At 39.5% G+C, this 19800-nt stretch overlaps 1 protein-coding gene across 1 annotated transcript; it reads left to right on the forward strand.

Moving 5' to 3' along the window:
- The first annotated feature begins 22 nt into the window (after positions 1-22).
- Positions 23-18500, forward strand: dnai1.2 (dynein, axonemal, intermediate chain 1, paralog 2). Its single transcript, XM_018700298.2, is given in 21 exon segments — positions 23-359; positions 535-588; positions 744-842; positions 971-1051; positions 1328-1454; positions 1708-1763; positions 1941-2096; positions 2273-2332; positions 2457-2585; positions 2675-2759; positions 2895-3012; positions 3167-3210; positions 3319-3566; positions 3895-3984; positions 4217-4304; positions 4457-4476; positions 4478-4537; positions 7622-7770; positions 10562-10661; positions 13798-13983; positions 18226-18500. Coding segments are annotated over 21 exon segments (2094 nt in total). The 5' UTR covers positions 23-317; the 3' UTR covers positions 18328-18500.
- Positions 18501-19800: the final 1300 nt, after the last annotated feature.

Genomic DNA, 19800 nt, shown 5'->3' on the forward strand with positions numbered 1-19800 from the left:
GGCCGAGACCGAATATAATGTATTCATGAGCTAATGCTATGCTAAAATGATCCGATATCGGAAAGGAGCGAACATTTAGCGGAGAAAACAGAGAGAGAGAGAACTATCTTGTCTCGCAGTAGGCTCTTTGACCTCTTTGAGTGACCGGCCTAAAGGACTGGTTGTCTTGGCAACTTCTATACAGTAGCAGGCAGCTGCTACAGAGCTAGCCTAATTAATTAAAAGTTTTTTGTTTGTCTTTTAAAACTCTTTGTCGAGATATTTCACCAGACCAAATAGCCGTTGGTCAGGTTTTAGTCAACCGGACTCTTGTTGCAATGCCCGTGCCTAACAGTAACGCTGCAGTATCCATGAGGAAGGTAAATGTCAGCTAAATTTAGCTAACTAACTAGTTAATAAAACGATGACGCCACGTCCCAGAGACTTAATAGTCAAGTAAAAGTTGCACAGTTAATGTAACGTTTGCTTTTCTGTCTGTCATTGTGCTAATGTCACATTTAACCATTTAGTTGGTCGTCATTTGTTTCCACGCAGGGCTCAAATGTTCAGAAGGTACCGAAGCCAACAAAAGCTTCAAGTAAGAAAAAGGTGGGTGCTTTAAGTTCCATAAACCGATACCAGTTCTGAAATTTGTTATCTGGGTGCAACAGGGAGAACTATGAGAAACACACGTGCTCTTACGACATGATGTAATTTTCAGTTTAACCAAGATATAAATCTCTTTCTTCTCTGTAATGTTACAGGATGAAGAGGAAGGCGTGGATACGGGTGATGGATGGGACGAATGGTCTCATGGGAAAGCGCTTACTAAACCTGCAGATCAACTGGAGCTCACAGAGGCTGTAAGACATTTTTCTACTTAGAATTGTTAATTTTAATGATTCATTTAGGCCATTGTCCTTGCCCTCAATACTTTTGGCAAATTAGGCAGACATGTATAACCTGTGCTGTTGTATCATGATATCACTAGGAGCTAAAAGAGGAAATCACAAGGATCCTCACTGCAAACAACCCACATGCACCCCAAAATATTGTCCGCTACAGTTTCAAGGTAAGTAGTTCTAACTTCACAGCACTTACAGTCGATGCAAGCGTCACTACAACACTGATACCACTTCACGTCATATATTGTTTCATCAGAAAGGTAGAGCTTCTTGCCTCCCTGTCAGCTACTTACATTAAAGAAATGACAGTACATTATTTCAGACCAGTGTTTCTCACTTTTGTTTTGTATCAGTAGTCAATTAACATAATATTTACAACAAAACAAATTTGAATTGTTCCCCTACTTTCTATTCCTCACATTCATGCTTCTTGTGTTTCTCAGGAACGTTCTTACAAGCCCACCAGTGTTGTGGATCAGATGGCTGTTCACTTTGTGTTGGAGGGCAGTCTCCTGCATCAAGACTCTGATGAGGCTCGAAGACTGAGGGCCAAGGAGGGTCTCCCTGAAGGTAGTTATTGAAAAATGTTACATAATTTTCTGTGTCTCTGGAGCACAGTAACACTTATGATGTTCAAGGAAGACGCTCTGCTATTTTTTGTAGTGGGAAGTTTTTAAAATATTTTTCAGGTGTAGTCCATATTTGATGCCACAAGGTGTCACTTTCAGCATGTGCCAGAAAATTAAAGAAATGTCCTGAGTTTACATGTGAAAAGTGATGTGTCCGTTTTCTACACAGTCAAGTAATGATTTAATATTTTCAGAGACGGCAACAATTGACACTGGAGCAGAACCTGATGAAGAGAAACCAGAGACTCCGGTAAAAAATCTTTTGCTGACCTAAAATCTGACCACCAGTTTATGTTGGGCAGTATTTCATGTTCCATTTTAAACAATGCACAATCAAGACATGTTGATCAGTGTTTCCTCTCAAGGTCAAAAGGTCAAGAGTGTGGCTTGCGCTATAAAACTCCCTTTTGTTATTTGTTTTCCACAGGCTACACCTGTAGAGGATGGAGGGGAAGTGGAGGAAGCTGGAGAAGAGGACAGACCAGACAGTGTTGCCTCCAAAACTGACAAGAAGGAGCCAAAACTTACTAACCAGTTCAACTTCAGTGAGAGAGCCTCCCAGACTCTCAATAACCCACTGAGGGTAGGAAGGAGCAGTATAGCTAGTCATCTGCATAATGGTTAAGATATCTAACATTTAAAGAAGGAAAGTTTTAATATTAGAGAGTATAAAAAACATCATATTGATGTGACTGCAATAAAATATTCATAGCTTAGTGCCTCAAGAGTTTCAGTTGAGTCATTTCTATTTTCCTGCAGGAAAGAAGCTGCCAGACTGAACCTCCTCCTCGCAGCATCTTCTCTGCCACTGCTAATCAGGTACTGGATTTCCTGATTTGTTTAAAAGAGATGTTAGGCCAGGGTTGTTTTCACACTGCTGAGCATCAGTGAATATATGTGCTCACATGGGTCAGTCTGTAATAACACTCTATTCTCTTTGCAGTGGGAGATCTATGATGTGTACGTGGAGGAGTTGCAGAAACAAGAAAAAAATAAAGAGAAACAGAAAGCCATACCATCAAAGAAAGATAATGAAAAAAGCAAGAAGAAGATGATGCTAATGGAGACTCAGGTAAATTGACTGCTCACCAACTTTCCTGTTCCTTAATCAATACCTCTAGCAGTGCTTCCTTCAAAATTTTTGTCATGTTTTTGTTTCAGGGTGATGACTTCACCAAAGTGGGAAAAGCATCCAAGATCTTTGAACGAATGGTCAATCAGAATACATTTGATGACATAGCACAAGGTATGTTCTATTAAATGTATCCCATGATATAAAACTAAACTACAGTCCCATTTGATATTCAAGTTGTTAGACACTCTGCTCTTCTCTTCTCTACTCTCCTCTTCCTCTCCCTGCCCTCCCTTCATGTCCTCTCAGATTTCAAATACTTTGAGGATGCCTCTGATGAGTTCAGGGACCAGGAGGGCACCCTTCTCCCTTTGTGGAAGTTCCAATATGACAAAGCCAAAAGACTGTCTGTCACTGCCCTCTGCTGGTAGGTTTGCCCAGAATGATCTTCATTATTATTCTGGGGAAAGCTGATGTGATTTTATACCTCTACCGTTAGTGATTACATTTCAGTTATTTTATATCAACTGCTGCTGTTCCAAGAAGGGCAGATGACTGATTAATGCACCTGTCCTTAATAGGAATAACAAATATCAGGACCTGTTTGCTGTGGGAATGGGTTCATGTAAGTATACAGGACAGTGAGCTGTTATGTGAACATCTCATTGATGTGAAGAATATTTGTTTTGTTTTCATTTATTTCCCATCCTCTCTCCTCTGTCCCTCTCTCCAGATGACTTCAGTAAACAGGGGCGTGGCATGCTTGTCTTCTACTCACTGAAGAACTCTGCCTTTCCAGAGTACATCTACCCCACCAATTCTGGCGTCCTGTGCCTCCACATCCATGAGCAGCATTCCCACCTGATTGCAGTGGGCTTCTACGATGGATGTGTTGCTGTCTACAACTTGAAAGAGGAAGGACTGGAGCCTGTGTACAAGAGTACAGCTAAGACTGGCAAGCACACTGACCCTGTCTGGCAGGTGAGACTAGAGAACAAGACAGAAATGATGGGACCACACCGCATGTGTCTAGTTCCAGCCACTCCACTGTTGCATAACTGTTTTGTCTCCATTTGCACAATCAAATGCAAGTTTAATGGAAGCCATTTAGAGCTATCCCAAACCCTCTAACCACAAGCATGCAGTGATGCTGAGTTATGAGTTATTCTCCAAAATCAAACACAGAATTTCATGCGCTAGAGAGTAAAGGACATATTATTTTGATCTAGCACAAAACTTTTTCACACACACCATCTATTTTCTTTTGTTTTAGTAGATTTATTGATCTCTTAATCTCACTTTCATTCAGGTACGCTGGCAGAACGATGACATGGACAACAACCACAATTTCTATTCTGTGTCATCTGATGGCCGAGTTGTGTCTTGGACACTTGTTAAGGTTAGCCAAGAAATTATACTGGTCTTATATACAGATATTCTCTTAGCTTCTATTCTCATAGTGTAATCTTTTATCTCAGCTGAATACAAATATAATGAAACTTTCAAGATGCTTGCTAATCAAATACTTTGTGTGTAAACTTGTGTTCAAATTTGTACTTTTTGATTTGTTTGTTTTATTTAAAATTAGCATATTTCCGCAACTGCATCACTGTGTGTGTGTACTTTTGCAGAATGAGCTGGTCTTTACAGACATTATCAGACTGTCAGTGAATGGTGCTGTATCTGAGGGGCCAGAAGGTGCACAGCAGCCCATCATTGGTAAAGAATGTACCCACACCATTTTTAACAGTTATAACTAAATACAAATCACTCCACTTTATATATTACCTGATGTCAGAATCAGATTTTTCTTGGTCCAGTATATCACACAGGTGTCTGTAATTTAAGTGCTTGATGCCTCTTGTCCACAGCTTGTGGTACAGCGTTTGACTTTCCACAAACAGATCGACTATCTCTTCCTAGTTGGCACTGAGGAGGGGAAAATACACAAGGTATGTATCAAGGTTTCCACCATGCTGGTTTTGGCTTGATGACACAGGTCACATCTAAAATTATACCAAGAATGTTGTTGATGTGACTCACTTAGGCTGTCAAATGCCCAGTGGGGACGGGAATGATAGTATAACTTGTGATGCAACAACATCAAGATACTGGCCATGGTCCATGCATCTATGATGCAAAGACATTACAGGGCAGTCATTTATGATCATACTTTACAGTATGTGTGTAAATTATTCAGTTGACAAGCCTGTAAAATGGCAAAATAAATTATAATGTATTCTATTATTTACTTTATTTTGGTATCTTAAAGGACCATACAGGCAGTTTTCATTTAGTAAAAGTTGTCTATAATTTGCTTTATTATATACATTTTAGACTGAATCTCTAATACACAGATGGTCTTGAGTATCTCACACTTCACTTCACTTTTCATTCTTCTCACCAGATTTGACCATAAGGTATTGTACTTATAGAACCAAAACTAAGGCTCTGTTAAGTTTGTTTGGATGACTGTTGAAAATTCATCCAAAAATTTTGCTGATGGTGATCAGCAAAACGTTATTCCTAAAATGTGTTTTCTTCCTCTACCACCCTTAAATGACATCAGGATCATCTATGGGCTTTGCACCATCTCCCAGTATCTGCCTTAAAAATTGGATACTCAATTTGTTTGTGGTGCACTTACAGATATCCTGCTGGGCTTGCACTCCAGAGGTTACACAAGCTATAAAATTTCCATTAATAGTGCGTGTTTATGTGTGTTGGTGTATGTGTGCGATTGTCCATGTGTGCACTTATGTGCGTCCATGTAGCCCGTTGGGAGCCCCTCTGGCTTGACATTAAGCGTTTAATGAGTCTCCTTAAGCAGAGGCTCTCTCTGTACACATCAGACAGCTGGTAGTTTTTGGCTGGCCTCCCACCTTCTCCATGCTCATCTTCCTCATGTTCTTGTTCTTGTCACTGTAGGCAGAAAGACACTCATAAAAGTCTAATTTGTTTGCAGTTACTGTGCCCTCACATTGTATTGATTTAATATCATAAAAGTGTTTAAACAGCTCATTGACTAATGCACACGTCACACAAATCAGCTGTTCTTTTTCAAATTAAAGCTTGTGCTTGAGGGAAGTCTATCTCACATGGCTTTAAAGACAATACAGTGTTTGGTAGTGAGATTATGTGAGGTTAATTCCTGGCTGCAGAAATCTAAGGCATGCAAGAGCACACACAAATACACTCATTTAAGCACACACACAGACAGGCAATGATATTGTAAAGATAAAGGACATGGCTGAATTGTCTTATTTTTTCATTATTAACAACATTTGATCCTTAAGACCCTACACTGCAAAAAACAAAACCAACATTTGATTTAATGTCCTAGCAAATATTGTTTGTGTCACTCAAGCCCAACATAGCCTGAGCCCCAGTAAAGAACTTCACTATCAAAAACAGTTAAAATCACATAAAACAGCTATACCACAGCACTGGGTGATATTTTACTTTATTTGAAAAGATAAAAGAACATGTCTGACATGTTGAACCATGGCACATAAACAGCTTTTAATACAATATGCTGTAGTTTGTACTGAAAATCTGAAATGTACCTCTTTGGAAATCCATAACTGTCTTTCTCACTGCACCTATTTGTTTGGACACTTTTTGATAGCAGGTTGCTTTGTGCCAGACCTGGTACACAGCCAAGGAAAGGTCTCAAGTAGCAGTAGAGAAAGGACTCTCACCTTTGCCACACTCCCGTGCAATCACCTTACTTACCTAGCTCTCCTTGCAGACATCTTGCCAGACATACACCCAGCATGTGTGATGAAATATGTTCTATCTGTCACCTCAAGGTTCAGTGGCACAGAGACCCCAGGAGAGGACAGATTAACAATCTTTCACCTAGCTGCAGGTCAACAATCAAACTGTCAGTGCTTGGAAATCTAACAGCTGACCCCACAAGTCATGAAGAGGTTTTATCCTTGATTACCCACTTAATTTATCCCTGTAATCTAATTCTGCTGCCATGTTGGTATTTTTGTAAACCCTACTCTGTTAGTAGCAAACATACTGCGGAAATGTAAAGGGCAATTCAAGATAGAGCTATGAAGAATCGCATCACTCTTTTTGGGTAAAAACTGTTGAGAATTTCGCACTTCTAGCCTCACTCCAATCAGCGGTGTCACAGCAGGAGTGTTCCATCAGCTCTCAATGGAAAATGTAATGTGCCCAGATACAGAAAGCATTCTCAAGAAAGTATATTATGTCAAGTTGCCCCTCTTTAGAAAACAAAATTAGCTCAGAATTTAACTCAAGTTTTGTCCTCATCACTTTACCAGTCATGAAGAGTGCTACTCAGCCTACGGGAAACAGTTGTATAATGTCTTCTGTGGCCTGCAGGGACCTTTGTCAAGACACAGTGATGTCACCAATGTTATCTCAGCTTGGGCTTGGGGATTACAAATTTTCAACAAAAAGCCAATGTCACAAAATAATGAGAAAGCTCTATTAAGTTGCATTATGGGAAGTTAAGGATCCATGTGTTTGGAGCTTGATACGCGTAATGGACTAAAAGTCAGACTATGCTTCTTTTTTATCTGTCTCCAGAGAGTGTCTCAAGATTATGGAGGTGCAATAGCAAAACACTAAATTACTCAGTTATATTTTTTCCAGTGCACAAACATGCTTCCCAACAGAAATAAGGAATAATACTTAAGATAATTTATCTTGACTAAAATAGACAATTTTCTTCTTTGTCAGACAGAATAGACAGGTGTCAAGAAAAACACCAGTGAATACTTCTTCATTTAAAGCTCTTATGTTTTCTCCTTGAATGAGGATATTTGGTATAGGTAGTTAAAAGCTTTGATTTTTGCTAATCATTGCTGTATACCTCTGTTTCCCTTTATTTTGTAGTATTGTAAAAGCTCATACAATAAGTTGTTGACAATTTTTGATGCAGGTGACCCCAGTAGGTAATGAGTGGTTTCAGTCACTGAACGCTGTATTAACTAGTAAATTATTAAGTGAAACTTAACCAAACTTAACCAAATTAATACTTTGCCTTTATTCCCCAGTGCTCCAAGACTTACTCAAGCCAGTTCCTGGAGACCTATAATGCCCACAGCATGGCAGTGGATGCTGTAAAGTGGAACCCCTTCCACCCAAAGGTTTTCATCTCTTGCAGTTCAGACTGGACTGTCAAGATCTGGGACCATACCATCAAGTAAGATAACTGACTATTTACAGCTACTGTTGACATTTTCATTTTGCACACTGCATATTGTATCAGGGCTTTTAAATAATGATTTTATCTAGGTATTAGTAGATGCTTGGCACCGACTGCATTAAGTTTCGTTTTCTTTCATCATCAGATGCCATTTCCATTTTTTTGTAATTTTTCTAGTTCTACAATTTTTTTTTTCATTTCATGTATTCAAACACTGTGCCCATGATAAACATGTTGTGTACATGATGGAATTTTTTTTTAGCACCATGGCATTGTGCTGTAATTATTGACTAATAGCAATTGTATGCCATTACAGCACCTAGGTTTCCATCTCCAACACTGCTGGCTTAACTGGGTGTCGTAACACATCAATCACAACTGGCAGTGTTGGCCTGTGAGAAGCTTTTGAGGGATCATGTACTTGGCTGGGGCACATTTGCAGAGGAGGGAGACATCCCCAGGGAATAGCTTGAAATCCTCAGTGTCACAGTCTCCTGCCCCCTTCAATGCTGGGTGAAAAAAGGGAGCTTATGACTCCATATGTGCTGGACTTGACACAGGGCTGTATACTTGGCACTATACTGGGCACAGAGTGGGAGTTGAGCAGCGACGAGCACTGCAGTGCATGAGGAATTTGGTTGTTTCAAAATTTGAATAAAAGGGGAAAAGATGTATGAATGTAGGGTCAGTTGGCTAGTTGTTAGTTGTTATTTCAGTTTAATTGACTGTTTATCAATGTTTAGTTTTGATTTTTGTTGTAGTATTCAAGTCAAGTAACCTGGCTGGATGACGATGTAAGATACATTGGTAATTCACCTCTAATGGGACGTAAATGCTGTGATTATTTATAGATTAACGACTGCAGTTTTGTGCTGTTTATGTTTTAATGCTTAGCAACATTTCCAATGCTCTGTGTGCTTCTTTGAAGAAGCAAGATAATCATTATTCTTGTAATCTTTCCATAATATTACAGTATATTAGTCTTTATTACCTTCCTATATTCATTGTGGATCCAGCATATTTTCTCTGCCTTATTTGACTAACGCACAGTGCCTCCCACTTCTTGTCAGCACAGGCAACTTGACTGAATAATGATAGTAATCATCCGCCCATTATGAGAGACAGGGTTTTCAAAAATGATCCATAACATCCCATAGATACAAGCCTTATTGTTTCCTGGAGAGGGTCTGGCTGGATCAGACAACTTTTCACAAACTCTTTACCATGCTCTATGAAAGCTTGACACTGCAGGCTGCTCCTTTTGTTTGACGAATGAGCCTCATATATCCTGTAAAACTGTCAGATGACGTTAGCCAGTCCTGAACGAACTGAAAGGCTTGTAGCAATAGAAGAGAGTTGCATCAAGTCCATTAATCACAGCAAAGGTGAGCTTGATAACTCTGCACTTCAGCACTGTGATAAACTTTGACACAATTTATGAATCCTAATAGCTCTGACTGGATTTACAGTATGTGCAGTGTCATTCTGCTGTAAAAAAGCCCCTCTTGTGAAAGATGCTGCACTAGATTTATAAGCCTTTTGCATTTAATTTCAGACGTGTTCTACACCTACCAGGGTGCATGTTATTTATCACACAGACACAGTAGCATGGAGGTTGTTTGTCTGTCAGGGCACGTCTTGCTGGGAGGCTAGTGCAAACGACAGGAAGAGTTATGATAAGTGTGGTTAATTGCATTTTCGGTTTGTTTACTAAGGTTCATAACCATAAAAGGGTCTGTTTTGCACAGAAAATACTCCACCTCCTGTCTAATTTCTTTGAATGTTTTAAGAAAGGCTGTGGTGGGTAAGAGAAAATTGAATTGTTCTTTAGAGATCTAATAAATGTCAGTTAGAGGGTAAAAGCCCACCACAAAAAAGTATGCAATCACGCTGTATCGAAATAGTTCCAAACCGATTAATAACATAAGTGATTGTAATAAGTGAACACATGTCCAGTCCAAACAGAGAGGGAGTAGATTGTAGAGGCTGTTTGTGTTTGTGTGACTCTATTTGACATTTACTTAGCTGCTAAAGCACTGTGATGAATTTATTCTTGATAATAGATGTCATCATTACTACATTTTGATTTATTTTCTGAGCTTGCTGATGTTAAATATACATACCACTGCACAGGGACTTTTGAGCTCTGCTTCACTTGCAGAATGTGCCTAGAAGGCTGTCTCATTTGTTGGTTGCATGATTAGTTCCTGCCTCAGTAAATCAAACACTAAATTCACACAGAAATTGTTTTCATGTACGTATATAAATCTACTCCTTTCACCACCTTTTCAAAGAGAAACTTTTCCTCACTCTGTCTCTCTCGCTCAAACACTCACTCACAGTCACACACACACACATACTCCCTCCTTAATATTTGAAGACATGTAGTGTATGTGCCTGGTTCCAGCTCTTAGAAATATTTCATCTCTTCATCTTGCTTCCAGTGGTGTTTCACAAGTTAATAACATGAGGAAACAGTGTGCGGGGGCCCTCTGTTTGATCTCCACATGTTCTCTGCCAGACTCTGATGAGGCGTTGGTCTCTGGACATTTTGTAACTGATTACCATGGAAGACAGTCTAAAGCTGGTTTTCCACCACTGGCAACCAGGAAGAAGAAATCACAATGTAATAATACCTAGACCACAGAAATAAGGGTAACTGTTTTATATCCAGAAACAGACAAAAAATTAAGATAGACTGTGCAAAGAGTCTCTGTCATACTGAGGATTTTTCTTTACAGACACAGCATAATGAAAAGTGACCTTGTGTCTCTGTGTGTTTTTCCAGCACTCCAATGTTCACCTTTGACCTGAACGCAGCTGTTGGAGATGTTTCCTGGTCTCCATACTCCTCCACTGTATTTGCTGCTGTCACAACAGATGGAACAGTAAGTGTCCTTTTTGACTTACATTTTGAAATCCACAGCATGACTTGAGAGATTTTGCTTGTTTAGGCCTTCAGAATACTCCTTAGGATTAGATTAATCTTAATGTCGTATATCATCATCACATATATCTTAAATGTAGATTTTTAATTGTAGAATTAGAAGAAGAAACACATAAAAAATGATATTTTCATTGCTCCAGGAGGTATAGGCTTACTATACAACCAGTCTCAGACCTATGTGAGGGTTTATGGGATGCTTTGTCTGAAGGCTGTGCTTAGCACCACCACACATCTGCTGTGTAGCTAAAATAACATGAGCTTGACACTTCAGACAGAACAATTTGGATTCCCAACAGCTGCACAATCTACCACCTGCTACCACCTACTTCATTACTATCCTTATAATATAGTTATAGTCTCAGCTGATTAAACACATACTATATTCATAAGGGCAAGCCTCAGATTAATGCAGAAGAGCCTCAGGCAATAGAGTTTGTGCAAACATGGTTTCTTGTAACAAAGGCAGCTTCCTGCCCTGCCAGTGGTTATTGATTCCAGCCAAAAGTAATTTCAGTGGATGCCGTGTTTCTTATCTCCACATATTTTCTTAGTATGGCTGCAAGCTGTCCCCATCTGTTTGTCTTCGCACCAGTCTGCACCACGCTATAAAAGTCCAGAGTGTTGTGTCTGACACATTTCCTGTCCAGTGTGCCAAGTGAAGTCGAGTGAGAGTGACAGAGAGGAAATGAGAGCTGAGCAATAAGAGAGACACCTTGTGTGATCATGTGTATGTGTATGCGTGACATGTCCACTCCAATGCCAGGATTCAGTCCACACAGGCACAATGCATACTGTAGTTACGCACCATTATGTAGAATATTTCACAACCAAGCATGATTCTTGATAAGACATGGAAGTGAGGAAACTTCAGATTTCAACAACTAAAATCAAATGCTTTATAGTATGCAAGTTGCAAATAAATAACTGGCAGTACATACAGCTGATGTTTAAATCCAGAATAAAGTCAGTAGTTTGTTTAATTGTGAACATCTTCCACCAAAAAATAAATAAATAAGATGAAATGACTTTGCTAGAAAGCATATGAAATCTCATGTGTATTGTAATTTATTCTCTGAAACTGGATCAAAAGAAGTTTTCAGCAGCTATTAAAAAACTCATTAAAAGCTCATCAGTTGGCATACATTTTATAAGCACAATATCCTCTCCTCTCTAAGCAGCAGGAAAGACAAGAATATTAAATTGGAGACAATCAAGGTCAATGTGGCTGCTCCATTTGTTTCTCAGTGTGCTGAACTCAAAACTGATTTTAGAGATGTGCTTGGGTGAAAATAGCTTGGATGTCCAGACAGGAGATGATGATGATGAAGAGTGATTTTATATATAGATATAATAGTATTTACTGTAATGCCAAATTTTGAGATAGTGTAAATGTCACCTCTAAACCCGACAGGGATGTGCATAATTAACTGCATCCACTAAACAGATCTTTCAGCATTCAAAGACAAGGCTAAATTCTTCTTGACATTTGGTCACTGTTGAATTTTGAAGAATAACAGAGTATTGTCAGAATTCCCACATTCGCTTGTGCGGTCGCAGTGCATGATGTTAATCAGCATAATCTTCCCCGGGATAGCAGCTTCTTTGCAGTACATTTGTCATTTTTTCTGTGACAAGTGTCTGATGGAGCTCAAGTGACTCAGCATGAGTTGTGTGCTCCTTGACGTGTATTTACTGATACGGTTGATGACAACCTGGCCTGCCGCCGCTGCTGCTGCCACACTGCAAAATGTCAGGGACACAATGGCGTACGTGTTTGTGTGCGTGTGTGCGTGTGTATGTGTGTTCATAAAGATAATGACTTGCCTGGCATTCAAGCTGAGGTGTAAGAATGACACTGAGTTGTGCAGTGCAAACAAATATCTTGTCATTCTCTCTGTCCTTGCCCCTCCATCTGAGCTGACTGTTGAGGAAATAAAGTGTCAGGATGAAATGATGAGAAGTCCAAGCATATCCCCCACTGATTGGTCTCAAAATCCATATCTCCTCTCTGTGCAGCTCCTTTAAACTTTCTGCACATGGACTGCTACATATTTCAGTTAGTATACCTGCATCGGCTCACGCTAGGTTTTTAGATGTGGTACTTGAACAACATCAGCCTAAAGCAATAAAAACAGGCTAAATAATTTAACAAATGTTTTACATTTACAATATAGATACAATATACAGATACAATATTTAATACAGTATAGGTTTTAGAATATATAGGCAATCACTCAAGCACAGTAAAATGTGTCTGCTCCAAGTTCTTATGTGAATTACAAATGTAGTCAGTGTGTACTATAATCAGTCATGACTAATGTTACATTAGTGCTTATATATCAACAACTAAAACACACTGACACACACTGGAGGTTACAGAAAGTCATACCCTGCTAGAATATGATGATTGGTTGCAAGTGATAACTGCCATGCGTTGTATGGTGCTGGCACACATAGACACTGTGAACCCTAGCGGCCTGGGCACAGTCATCTTTCTGGTAAAAGGAGTGGGCTGTGCTTTGCAGTAGGCTCATTTTTTTTGTCAACAGATTGTCTAAATGCACTTAGCCTGAAAGATGAATATCTGTGATCTGGTTCCTTCTGGATAAAGATGCCTATGATTTTGTATTGGGGCTACCAGTATACACACATACATAACATACGCACATACACGGAGAAGTGCACACTCATTGAATTACTGGGAACACCCTTCCTCGCACCAGATGGTCAGGCTTGCATCCCTGCAGAGGCTTGTGCTCTACTGTTCTCCCTCTTGCATTAAAGACAGCACACACACACACACACACACACAAGATATAAAAAGGCACTCTGTAACAGATTTTTTACCTCTACTTACTTACTCTGCAGGCATAATGTGAACACTTATATCCAACAGCCTAAATATGGCAGTGGATAAGATGGGTCAGGTGTTATCAGGTTTTTATGTACACCCTCAGTCAGTGATGTTGAGGTGGTGCTAAACTCCTGAAATGTCAATTCAATTAGAGGATCAGAACTGTCAGAAAAAAATATATTAGAAAAGCATATTAAGTGGTGTGATCACTAATCTTTTTCAGGTTCATGTTTTTGACCTCAACATAAACAAATATGAGGCCATCTGCCAGCAGTCAGTGGTGGCCAAAAAGAAGACCAAGTTGACTCACATCGAGTTTAATCCCATCTATCCCATCATCATAGTGGGCGATGACCGGGGCTATGTCACCAGCCTCAAACTCTCCCCTAACCTTCGCAAGAAACCAAAGGTAAGAGTCTTGCCAGAGACAATTACACTACAATCCTTTGGGCTAATTTACTCCAAAGCTACACTAGTTTTAAGCCTGTCTATAAGTGGCAAGAAGATAAACCTGCCTTTCCAAATGCAGCCGCTTTGCAATTCAGTGTTTCTTCTCTCGCTGCTTTGTCTTTATAATTAGACTTTATTGGCACATACAAATGGTGCTTGTCCACGTTACAAATTAGGTGCCCAACTTTCTACCACTTTCAGCACTAAGAAGAGGTGTGTGTTAACCAGCCTATTGTGTTCTTTCACCTTATATACCATCTTATCTGTAAACAATCTGAATGCATGCTTGCAACTTTGCATTATTCATGATTGCCACTTGTTCCACATCAATGAAAGCAGATCAAATGATTCATTCTTTGCTGAGTCCTGACCTAGAGCTAATTTCACTAAATAACAATGGAAGGAAGGCCACAGGCCCTCCCTCCCATGCCTCCTCAGCAGCTCATTATCAGCATCACTAATTGTCTGAATTTCTTTCTCCCTTGCCCATTTAGGCCAGTTAACAATTAGCCACAGAGACGTTTAATGTTATTGTGATTGATTGAGCTTGTTACAGAAGATCACTAGAAGAAAATCAATGTGTTATGTATTGGGAATATTACTGAAGATCAGTTTGAAAAATGAGATAAAAGAAAGCCTGCTGGTGCCCCAGTGGTATATGTCTACCACATAACTAATGTTCATGGGTATTCATGGTAAGGGCATGGATCTTTATCAGAATTCATCCCACTGTCTGTCTCTCCATAATCCATGCCATACTGGCAAACTTTAAATAAATACTAAGACATAACAGGGAAAATAATCCCAAAGAAAAGAAAGCTAAATTTTCCACTTTAGTCCATTCACAATTGATGAGTCATTGAAGGCTGCGTTGCCACTGATGACAATGGTTAATGAGCTGTGGAGTAATCACAACGGCCCTACTAAACACAGGAGGAAACCAAATAGCACACTGAGTCACAACACTTTAATCAGGGCTCATTTACAGTCAGCTCTGCAGCCTCTCCAGTTTTCCTGTGTTGTTCATGTTGGTGCATGTAAACTAGAAGAAATTCTAATGCTTAGAGTAATATGTATTTATTTTCACAACACGTTTATGTGCATTATACATAACATTGCCACGCCTGGGTGCAGACGCATAAACAGTTCTCCTTCGACCACACTCTTAAACATAGCCTAATAACATGTACACACACACACACACACACACATACACACACACACACCAAGTACTACCTCATTAGTGACCTCAGACTGTAGCCCTAAAGCGTACAATTGGGAAATAATTGCACAGTTCAGCACCACTGACAGCACTGAGAGCATTTTGGAACCCAGCGTGGCAAATAAGCATCAGACACAAACACCCACAGCAAATATTACCAATAATATGTCTTATAAAATTGTCAGAGCAGCCCAGTAAAACTAGCACAATGGGCATGGTAGCACATTAATATACCCAAAGCACTGGCACAGCAGCCTAACAATCCAGACTTCAGCAATACAACTGTGTCGTACTCACCTAATTGAAAGACATTCGATGAGGTTGGCGAGGCAGTCCACATTCTTGGCTCTCATACTCTCGCTAATCCAGTCCACTTGGCCTCTCTTGTCCTCTGGTGCTCTTCAAATAGCTTTTAATTAATTGTTTTGATCTTCCAAAATGAGAGGTCATATGTTAGAACTCTGGCTATAAGTGTCATAAAACTGAAATTTACTGCAGGATGTACATTGCCAATGTTCTGTATGTTCTAAAATGCTCTGAGCATTGTCCGCTGTGCTGAAACGAGCAGCTATTTCCTAGCTGTAAGCCTGTGGGCTACAGTCACTAATGAGGTAATGTGGTCAATGTGCTGTGATGCTGTGCACATACAATTGTCTAGGCCTGTAGGTATGTTACCGTGGAGGGTCTGTGCATGGGCCCAAATGCCCAAACCCTCCATTTCTCACCAGTTCTGTATTTTAGATGTTTGAAAGTCTGAGGTTTTGAGAAACAAGAGTGTTCTGAGGTCAAATTTTTGTAGTCGCCACCTTCTGACTGAATCTGGTCTTAAACTGTCACCATTCATATAATGCATTTTAAGTACCTGAAAGTGCACATACTAGTGTACTTTAGGCAAACGCTGCAAATGCTCATTATTGTTGGATGACCACTAGCAAAAAATGACCCTTGTCTGTGTCAACACATCACACTGCTCTGTTCAGCTGTGTGCAACGTGAATGTGTTCATCTCATCTGCTCCCTTTTCTGTGGCCTCTTTCTTTGTTATCCACAAATCATAAGTGACAGTTGCATTGTAAAAGCAGCATTTTGCAATATTTTGTGATGGTCTCTTTATCACCATTGCCTCCCAGAATATAACTTCTATCATAGCATTTACATTTGTATTGATGTAGAGTGCCTGAAAATGAGCAGACACAAAATTCTGGGCTTTACAGCACAAATGGGAAATTGTATGCATTACTTTTATACAGCGGAAAAATAGGACTGGCATTTTACTGATGTGACAAAACCGCAAAGAAAAACAGGGAATTAGAGCAAACAAATCAGGTTGACATCTTGAGAGATTTTTTTTTCTCTTAATTTTGATTCATTTTGAAGTTTTTATTCTTTAAGTGCTGACTTGTGCTCAGTCAGCCTTTCTCTCCACTGTGGAGGACACTTTATTTTTATTGAGCCATTCATCATTGCAGAGATATTATGTTGCATCAAGATTTGATGCTCATTCGTTTAGGGAACCCAGCTGTCTGTGTGGATCAGCCCCCTCTCTGTATCCATTTCAAACTTCAAAAAGGCTACACAAAAAGATAAATATAAAATTTCCAAGCTTCAAAGCAAGAGTTTGCAAGTCACCCCCAACTGTTCAGCTGCGAATAAACAGTCACTCTCTCCCACGTCCATACTAATATTATAAAAAAGTACATTACATACATTATTATACCTTTACTACTACTGTTAACAGTGCTGTGTTCTTGTTAGTACAAAATAATTTAATGTGCTTTGCTGATTAATTTGCAGGATGTGATGGAAGGTGCACATTTCTGCTGTATTGTGGAACTGTATTGCATTGTGGGTTTCCATCAACACTACAGTCAAAAAACTTAATACATTTTACCGTTCCAGCTGGCATCTTTAAACTTTTGTATGCTTCATAATGTGATTTTTCCAATGTGAGCAAACTGTACACAATAATGAACTTGATCAGAATAGACCTGTTTCACAGCAGATGCGTTGTGATGTCTTAGTGGGAAAAGCACAGGTGTAAGTAATAAGACTGATAATGACTGCAGTCCATTCAGATTTTTAACATGACTTACTGGGACACTTATGTGGTAACGAGCCTTCATTACTGTTATTAGCCACACCTGTGTTTTTTCTGTTTTACTAGTAAAAATGTATGTCTACCAGGGCACAGGAAGCTTCTTGATGCTTCCATTAATTGTCTGTGTTTCAAACCCCAAACAAATTTCGACCTGCCTCCTTTTCTATTTCTGAGCCATTTTAGTTTTCTTGGGTGTCCCAGTGAAATTATTGCAACTGAGCTTTTTGTCCCTGAAACTGAAGTCCATCATGTTTGTGCAGAATGTCCAGTACATTGTAGTACCATTATATGAATGTCAACAGTTGTGTTAATTTAGTGGTACAAGCGTACAAGCTGCCTCTTAAAGTCCCAGCAGTCAGACATGTTATTTCCTGATTAAGAGTGAAGCTGTGCTGAACTGCAAGATTGTATCAGGCTTCTTTAATCAAAGTCCAGTTCAGTATAACAAAAGCCTGTAATGATAGTAAAGGAGCCTTGAAGAGGAGGTCTGGTAAATATTCATACACAGAGGTGGAATAAACTCTTGCAGTAATGGACAAATGTTGAGCCACATTATATAGCTCTTAAGTGGCTGTGATTCTCTACACACAGGGGTTTTTATTGTGCCAATAATAATAACAACATGCTCACACCACAAACTTTGGATGATCTGTTTGAATGTACCCTTTGCAGTAGTGCCCTTTAGGCAGTAGCTCCATGTTTTCAAAGCACATTTTACAGTTTGGTGGAAAGAAATTATTTTGTAATGGAATAATTTCGCTTATGCCTGTTTGTGTTCTGTTCTCCTCCTGTAAACTGACTTCCTGCTGGGTTTCTGGTTTCTCTCAGTGCTTGGTAGAGATAAGGTCAAGTCATTTCTGATTTATGTGTGTGTGTGTGCAGGCTAAGAAGGGTCAGGAGCTGCCTAAAGGTCCAGAAGTGGAAATAGCCAAGATGGAGAAGCTCCTCAGTCTGTTGAGGGAACCAGAGCAAAATGCAGTTTAACATGGACACCGTGGCTTCCCTCCCCAGCGCAGAAACATGGTACAATCTTTTACTCTTGCTCATACAAGTCCCATTTCTTTTGCTCAGTGTCTGAAACAGTAAACAACATTGACATAACAAGCAAACTATTTGTATATGTTTATTAAAAATGATTTCTTCTTATCTGTCTTAAACTATTGATAAATTATTCATATTCACTTAATAATGCATTTACTTATACTGCATTACTTGATACATATTAAACAGGCAACACTAGAATTCCATTGACTTGGCTGACCTCTTCTGCAGGAACTTATTAAGCCCCTTCCGTATGTATTGTACAAGTTGATTAAGCTAAAACGTGAAGGGGGGGTTACTGCAAGTGAAGGGGGAGATAAATTAGCGTAATAGATTGAGCATTTGTGGACCATATCCAGACGACTTATCTTGGCTGGCACACGGCGTCCTGGGCAGTCGTCCAGGGACAAGTGAGGAGCCTTTTAATATCCCATCCACTGGAAGAACTTTGCTTAGAGTCATGGTGGTGTCTGTCTTTATTTTGCCTCTTTTCTTCTCCATCCCTCTCCATCTTAATGATTTTGTCCTTCAGTAAAGCACCCAGTGCTCTGAAGCTCAACTGGACTCAAATGCAGTCACAATGTCCAAAGCTTTTTCTCTTTCGGTCTCTACTACAGGGAGCTTCTTTCCCCTTCGTACAGCACTCTCTTTCTTTAAGACTGATTCATTACTTGATCTCCACAAGTTTAGTTAGAGAAGACTGCTCAATCACCTCATTTTACAGTGCATTGCAAATGATTGTGGCCATGAGATAGTAATGAGTGTACAGCTGCGACAGCTACCTAATTACTGCAGTAATAGGAAGCACACTGCAGGGTTTAGCCAAGGAACTATTTGTTCTACTGTTTGTCAGATTTGTTTGTGTTGCATTTTTGCAGATCGGATGCAAGAGTGGTCAGGTGGCTAGAGAGAACACTTCTAAAACAATGGTCACAATTATAGGGCGACAACTGTCCTATACTTTATTATGTATAATCAGTATGCAACACTGTTATTTATTATTCTGTGATCAGGTTTTATAAGTTGCTTTTTTCCACTTTCACACTCTCTCATTGTTCATATCTCATTTATTTTACTAGAATGACTTTCCAACAACATCTTCAGAGCAGTATAAGCTTCTGTTTGGTTTGTTACCATGTTTCATGGCTGTATTACATTCTGATCTGCTGTTGTTGGTGGACACATGGATGTTTCTGCATCTTTTTTCTTTGATTCCAATACTCCTTATACCTGACAAAATGGGCCTATAAATTCCAACAGTTGATCTTCAAATTATGATAAACTTTTTGGACTGTTTTTTTAAGTCAGTTTCTTTTAAATTACTCTGATGTCATATTTTGTTGGAAAATTACCCAATCCCCGTGTAAACTGCAGCAGTGTATGTGTTGCTTTCAGAACATTCTTCTCAGTTTTCTC

The sequence above is a fragment of the Lates calcarifer genome, linkage group LG12 (assembly GCF_001640805.2).
Source record: "Lates calcarifer isolate ASB-BC8 linkage group LG12, TLL_Latcal_v3, whole genome shotgun sequence".
Classification (NCBI taxonomy): Eukaryota; Metazoa; Chordata; class Actinopteri; family Centropomidae; genus Lates; species Lates calcarifer.